Source organism: Notolabrus celidotus, chromosome 1, assembly GCF_009762535.1.
Source record: "Notolabrus celidotus isolate fNotCel1 chromosome 1, fNotCel1.pri, whole genome shotgun sequence".
NCBI classification, from domain to species: domain Eukaryota; kingdom Metazoa; phylum Chordata; class Actinopteri; order Labriformes; family Labridae; genus Notolabrus; species Notolabrus celidotus.
Genome location: NC_048272.1, coordinates 10,165,494 through 10,173,225, shown reverse-complemented (window position 1 = coordinate 10,173,225; position 7,732 = coordinate 10,165,494). Strand labels below are relative to the sequence as shown.

Here is a 7,732-nt window from a genome sequence, read left to right as displayed (position 1 = left end):
CATATCATACAAGGCTTGAAGTTATGCATTTACACTTTTTAATGCCACTTTGGCAAAAGCAACTTCTCAATAATTAATATTTCAAAGCTACCACTATATCTAAACGGTGGTATTCATGTTAACATGATAATAGTCTTCACTACTTTGTTTTGCTTTACTGAGTCGGTGCCGCCTGTCAGTCCGATCAGCTGATCACATCGTCGGTCGGACCAAAACAGCTACCGCTAGCGTCATGTAGCTGGTGGTAAAAGTTGTGACAGGACATGGCCGTTTGATCGTTTGCGATAAGGTAGGATATTAACCAGAAGCCCGTTTACTGGTCTCCTTTGAAGTCATGCAGGGCGCAGATATTCCTGTACTAGATGGACTCACACACTGCTTCGTTTAGCTAGCTGCTCATCGTTTAGCTTAGTAGCTGACCTGCGTCAGCAGCGGAAGCTAAGAGGCTAACTGTTAACCAGTGTAAACAGGCAGGTAGCGTTAGCGAGGCATTATTTGAAACTAGACAAATGTTAATGCTGTGCTTAATGAAACAGGCGATCAGTGTTATTTGTGTAACGACGAGTGTGTTTTTAAGTTATCACCGCAATGCGAACAACGTCTTGAGCGAGCTAGCTTGCCTCTCTGCTGGGTAACCTTAATTGTATGGCCCTATGTTAGCTCCGAGTAAAGTAAGCCTAACGTCATTCCACAATTTAAATAGGTAAACCTTTAAAGTCCTCAAGTTTCAGCAGTGGATTAATATTTCACTTTTACCACTTGCATCTACACCGTGTTCCAAAATATTATGCTCGTTGCATTTCTGTGAATATATAAAAACTATGTCAACAGTCGTTTTAAAATGTGTCAAGAAGTCAGATAGTGAATATATTTCTTCAACTGTGTGGTTAAAATTATGCTTTTTTAAAGTATGTTGGCTGTATTTTGAAATAAATGCAGAATTTGCAGAAATGAGCTTGCCAGATTATTATGCAAGTTGGTGATAAGAGCATATAACTTGTGAAAATTATAAACTAGGCACCATTTTTAACATTTTATTGATTGAAAATAATATTTATGACAACTGTATTCAAACTTCAACAAATACAACAGTTTTCTTCAGATTTGTATACAAAATAAAACTGTTAAAGTCTTTAAAACATTTCAAATCTAAAGTGATTCTCAAATGTCCAATATAACCTCCTTTTCTTTCAGTGAGGGTCAGAGGTCACTGGTAAACTGATTTAGTGAGGTTTCTGATGACTTCTCTGCTGACTCTGTGAGCTGTGCCTTGTAAGTATTTCCAAATATGCTCTTTTTAGCTGTATTTCTTGCCATTACTGTAAATGATCTTTTTTATTATTGACCACAAGCTCTCGATCGGGTAAGCAGGCAGGCTAGTTCATGAGGCGAGATTCTTTTTTGCATTTTCCTCCATGGAGGAAAAGACATTCAGCTTAAGTTAAAAAGATGCTAGTGTTCATGCATGAGCACAATGCACCGTCACATGCCTCATGTTATTCCCAGGACAGGATGGCATCTCATTTAAAGAGGATTGCCTCATGAACTGACCCGCCTGCTCATTTGATTTCAACCCTGACTGAGAACTTGTGGTCAATAATAAAAAGCATAATTTTAACCACACAGTTGAAATGATATATTTGATATCTGACTTCCTAACAAATTTGAGAGCGACTCTTAACATATTTTTTTAAAAATATTCACAAAAATGCAACTTGCATAATAATTTGGAACACGGTGTAATGAAAGCTTGAAAGTAGTTTTTCAGTTAGTATCCTTTATTCAGATGTGTGTTTGAGATGCAAAAGGTCCTGGTTTAGATGTCTTTCATGTTGATGACAGTAGTTTTAAATATATACTGAAGCTTTGATGAAATTCATCGAAACATAAAATGATCAAACTTCGACTTTCGACTGTCTCTTGGCAAACAAATAGAGCTGTATACCGGGTGGCAGTTAAACAAGCAGTCATAAAACTACGGTGGCCCTGAAGGACAAAACAAATTCACAAAAGATGAAACACTTTTACAAAGTTGGAGACAAATTTACATTTTGGAAAACATTTTTACATTTTATAAAACAAAATTACATCTGCAAAACACTTTTACCAAGGCTAAAACAAATTTATATTTGAGAAAACAAATTTACAAAGGATGAAACAATTTTACACAGTTGGAGACAATTTTACAAACGACGGATCACTTTTACCGTTAAGTCTGACTTCTTTTAGGCTGACTCCGTTTAGTCTGAGGCTATTATGTGGTCTGAGGCAGTTTCATCTGAATTCTGAGACATGATGAAGGTTTTGCAGAGATATGACGGAGCTTTTCTAGACATGATGCTTTTTCAGCTGAGGTCTGACTCCTCTCTCTGAGACCCGAGGATGTCCTAATATGTTAACCATGTCGCTCCGTTTGGTTTCTCTCGATCAAAACAAACTAAATGAGCCCTCACTCGATCACTTCCAGATCACTTCCGGCATTTGGGACATTTCCTTTCCGTAAAAATTAAATGTGTCATGTTATTATGATAAGTATGGTAAATACTTGGATTAATATTTCATTTTTTCACTTTTTTTTTTTTTTAGATCCTGGCTCTAGAGAGCCATTGAGAGACTGAGCCAGCAACCAGATTAACAGCTTTAACTGGAAACTAACTATGCCTTATCTCTGAGGATGGGTGGAAGTGGATCCAAAGCCAAAGGGGTCTGGCCTTTCTCAGGCAGTGGAGCTGGAGGGGATTCACCTAGTGATGGGAACGAGCAGTCTGTAGCCCGCCTCAAAGGTTCCAGAAATGCAACCCCCTTTGTTTTTACCAGACGGAGGTAAATAATACATGCCAGAAAAATAGTCAGGTTTGGGTGCAGCAAATCACATTTTGTCACATACATTACATACTTCAGCATACTGTAGGTAGTTTGGTTGTATCTGATACAGCTTTGTGATATCTATGCTTGAGATTTCTGCCAACTAAGTGAATGGTTACATGAAAAAATAATTGAATGCCTCTATTGTGTAGCTGACAGCAAAGACACAACACTAAATGAAGAAAGAGAAATAAAAAAGTGATATCAAGGAAAGTGCAAAGCCACATTAAAGTGTGGACGCTGAGGTGAATACGCCAAATAAAATAGCTTCCTTACCCCTAAGCCACTAGAGTGCCCCAAACAAAATATTGCTTGTTATTTTAAGATGGTCTGCATGCTTCTCCAGAGTTTAGTGGTTACTGGAAAGAGATTCTGTAAGAATTGCTCTCTACTGAAAAGAAAAACTTTCCAGCACGTTGATTACATGAGTTCAGAGAAAGATCATTTAAAGCAACAGTTTTAGTTTCTAAAAGGGTACGGATCAAAATTTAATGATAAAAACTGCCTAGTAAAGGGGATAAAAACATATATTTGTTGTATTTTCCCCTTTTGTAAGCCTGTTCTTGCACTTCTATTATGTGTATTGCTTTCTGCAAGATGTCCCTGTAAATAGACTTGACACCTTCCCCTACAGGTCTTAGGGGTTATAAAACATGAACGTCTCAGTGACATCACTCATTTGTTTATAATGAGGGGTTATGAGGCCTATCAATGGTAGCAGCCATTTTGGAAATACTGATACCACCTAACTTTTTGTCAATCTAGAAACGCTCAAAGAGGTGGAGTTGAGGCAGACCTTACACCTCCTGGCAAACATTTACAAAGAGCCAACCTGTCCCTCACCTCAGTCATACCCCTCATAATGCAAATGTATGAATAATTCTTTGCCAAAATATGAGAGCTACAATTATATTAACTCCCTGTAAAGTCTGAAGGAATAAAGAAATGTGGTACTGAGACAAAAACCGTTGATTAAACCAGGCAGTTATCATGTTTATTTGTGCTTTGCACCCCCATATCGGCTTAATTTGTATCACTGGAGGTTGTTGTTTGGTCTGCCTAATCTTCTAAGGGTTGATGAAATGGTAGAGGACATGAGATGTTAAGATACACTGATGGGGAGAGCTAAAAAGAGTGAGTCACCAACTAATAGACTGGAAAAGGAGTACACCTCTGATGGACATTTACTTGATTGCAAGAAAGTGAATTGCACTTTAAAATTGTAGAAGCACTCAGTATACAATACACCAAGTCTTGTATATAGTTACTTGAATTCAATCACTTTTTGCTGTCACAACAGGGTTATTAAAATGTTAGATATAACAGATAAAACATACAGCCTAATTAAACACATGAAAAAATAATAAAGTAAGAAGTCTAAATACTAAAACATGTGTAGTGCTTAGTAAGAACTAAAAATGCTACTTGCTGGTGCATGATACAGAGGTGGGAGGGGCAGGAATCATAAAACATCTTCACATTAAGCCTGTATGAACTATTAGATATGTCAAAATAACCTATTGTAACATTAACTCCGGGGCAGATGACTCTCCCTGACAAGCTTTATACTGAGGTTTGCTTTGTTTTCAGCTCTTTGTACTATGACGAGGATGGGGACCTTGCTCACGAATTTTATGAAGAGACAGTGGTGACAAAAAATGGCAGAAAAAAGTCCAAGTTGAAGAGAATCCAGAAAAATCTGATCCCACAGGTGAGTTACTGTCACAGTACTGACCTGATATAAGGATGTGTTGAATATTTTAATTAATTGTCTTTGATTTTCTTTTCTTTTTTCAGGGCATTGTGAAGTTGGACCATCCCTGTATTCATGTAGACTTCCCCATCGTGCTCTGTGAGGTGTGAAAAGTTGCACAGGACTGATAAATTATGAAGTGCAGCCAAAGGTTCTCGTCCCAGAGCAAGGTTTTGTTCTGGTCTGCAAGTGTTGTGGTCAAGACTTGGACCATGGCATTTAGAGAAGAAGGACAATTCTGTCATATTAAACGGATATATTGAATTAAATGTTACGCATTTTAATTCAGCTATGGTCAAAGGGTGCCCTGTTCACAAAAACCCGAACTGATAATCCAGCTGATATGTACGCAGTCATAGAGAATACATGATAAAGCTGTATTTCTCTTGTAGGTCTTTTGCAGGGAAAAACATTCTCGATGTGAAAAGGCTTTAATGGTTAATGCCTTCTGTGAGACGTAGAGTGACATTGTATGTGTCTTTGTACGTGTACATGTGTGCACTTAGCTTTGAGAGTATGTGAGCGAGAGGGACTGAAGATATGCTGACAGGGTAGAAAAATGAAGGGGTTGTGAAATTTATTGTATATATGGTCATGTTCTGTACTGTCACGTCTGAGTCTGTCTCAGTTACCGAAGCTCAGACCTGCACTAGTGAACATAATGTACTGTAAATAATATCAGATTTCTTAGTTGGAAATACTTGAATAAATGGTTTACTGAGCTGAATACCTTGAGTCAAGATACTTTGTTCTGTTAGTTAATATATCTATTACCATTGAGTTATGTCTTGACTGTATCCATGTACTAATTCAACATTTTGTTTCGATACAATGCCTTACTTAGGATGTAAACTGATGGTAGAAAAAGTGTTTCAACTACCTGGCATATTAGCACTAATGCCAAGAACCGTTAGTGAATTTGGTGCTATTTTAATTCTTTCTTCGTTTTTTGCTGAATTAAGCAAAAAACGTTCCACTTGCCTTAGCCTCATATTGAATTTACAGAAAATAGTTCCATTAAACTCTTGGCTAACAAGTTGCTAAATATATTTCCTAAAATGTTAAACTATTGCTTTATGTTTCTCCACTGCTCTACAGAAAGAATCCAGCTGACAATGAAAACCCATTATGTACTGTGTGCATTGATTTTAGTTTACTGAAAATGAACAGACAAGTCAAGACTATTCAATCAAGGGCTCAATATACTGTCCTGACAGCTGTTAGCATACCTTATTTTTAGCTTTTCCTCATCACCCTCTTGAATTTCAGGCTGCATTACCGAGCAGAAAGGCTGCTGACTGACCAAACACAGATACCATATTATATTTGCATATATATTCCCCGATATGCCCCAAAATGAAAACAATCCGCAGGCATTCTTTTGAAATCCAATTTATTTACACCCCATTACATCAGGTAAGCATCCTCTAGATGGCAGCAGAATTCTCTACCTGCTCTTACTTTAATTAGCTTATATCTTAAATGTCTATGTGTCTGGTTTTCTCTATATGTTCATTCTCTAAACTCTAATGATAATCCTGGGTTGTAGACTTTCCAGAGTAAAAGCTTAAGATATAATTAAATGTTGTTTGAGGTAAACTCAGATTGTGACCATTTCAGGCCTTTGCTTCCATCTGGCACATTATCAAACTGTAATGGCAATGTAAACATATTTTTGTGCATAGTTAGCGGATCCCCACAATAAATGGGCAGGGCTTCCTTTGCAGGCTCTCTCTGGTGTCTGTAATTGTGTGGAATGTGGTTGGGAGTGTTTTTGGGCCAGAGGTCAGTCACTTTGATGTGCTTCCTCTCCAGTGCTCTTTGATGTTTTTCTAACAGTCAAGCTGGCGTTATGAGGATGAACCCCGTAACATACGGTCATAAAAATATATGAACTTAATGGATATGACACTGTGTATCACTGTCTTGATCTGTACAATATGTTCTGTGATGTACACAATGTGTTTGAAGGGAGAAAGTAGTCTTTGTGGCTGGTGCTGAGGGAGGTCATTATACATGATCAGCAGTCTTGAAAAAGAAGAACACCATGGTTTGAATTACAAAAACTAAAAGAGATAGCATTGTGTTCTCAGGATCCACTTCACTTGCTGTTAAAATTGAAACAGCAGTGTTCACTGTATCCTGATGTATCTATTCACAGTGGATTTTTCGTTGCTCTTCACTGATGTATCGGCAGGCAACAGATAAAATTACAAAAAGATAAAAGCACTCATTTGAAATTGATGGCATCATCACATGTTTCTAGTCTTGCAGAAAAAACAGATATTTTTAGGTTAAATGCAAACTGTAGCAGTGAAATGTGAATACCAGTGTAGATTTTGGACGGGCAATTCATACTCACAGTGCCCAATTTCTTTTATGTCGAGCTCAGGCTGGGAAACTCAAGTAAATACTGATATGTTCCAGATTGGCAAATAATATAAACTCAGGGAATCCATTAACTGCTATGCCATTTTGTGATTGATCAGCAACTGAAAATGCAAATAATGAAATCCTGGTGTGATCAAAGGCTACATTAGAAAGTAAAACAACATATTTGACAACCCATTAGCACCCTTTGATAAAGTATGCTAGAAGCATGGGTGTGTCCAGACTTTTTTGACCAGGGTGGCCCAAGTGGGGCACTGACTTATGCAGGGGTGGCAAGAAGTATGTGGGCATACACACTCATGAACTTAAATGTCTAACACCAAAGCATTATACATGTACTGAGTTCTCTCCTTCTCTGGCTTATAGAATAGATGAGTGGAGCATTTTCTAGTGCTTGACTTAAAGGAAACTACTCATTGCCTGCAGCCGAAATAGTCGATTGTCAAATGAGCCAAGCCTTTAAGAAGTAAATCCTAGTTCAGAATTTTGAGTTAGGATCTGGATTGACCAATCATATTAAAAAAAAATTCTACCAAAAAATTTGACCATATCTCTCCGGTTTTAGCTTCCTTGCACTGGCTCCCTGTAGGTTTTAGAATTGATTTTAAGATTTTACTGATTACTTTTAAAGCTCTGCATGGTCTTGCTCCAAGCTATATAGCAGACCTTTCAATACCCTACGAGCCGATGCGTGCATTGAGATCCTCGGCAGAAGTTTATTGT

General features: G+C 37.6%; 1 protein-coding gene across 4 annotated transcripts; it reads left to right on the top strand.

Moving 5' to 3' along the window:
- Nucleotides 1–156: 156 nt before the first annotated feature.
- Nucleotides 157–5,345, top strand: tusc2a (tumor suppressor 2, mitochondrial calcium regulator a). Of its 4 annotated transcripts, XM_034678960.1 has the most exons (5): nt 157–289; nt 1,195–1,272; nt 2,587–2,823; nt 4,456–4,576; nt 4,663–5,345. In XM_034678960.1, the coding sequence occupies exons 3-5, from the start codon at nt 2,675–2,677 to the stop codon at nt 4,726–4,728; spliced, it is 336 nt and encodes a 111-aa protein (XP_034534851.1). In that variant the 5' UTR covers nt 157–289; nt 1,195–1,272; nt 2,587–2,674; the 3' UTR covers nt 4,729–5,345. The 4 variants fall into 4 exon arrangements, with proteins under 4 accessions (XP_034534851.1, XP_034534796.1, XP_034534914.1 ...); XM_034678905.1 differs by lacking the exon at nt 1,195–1,272; XM_034679023.1 differs by lacking the exons at nt 157–289; nt 1,195–1,272 and adding an exon at nt 371–470.
- The last annotated feature ends 2,387 nt before the right edge of the window (nt 5,346–7,732 follow it).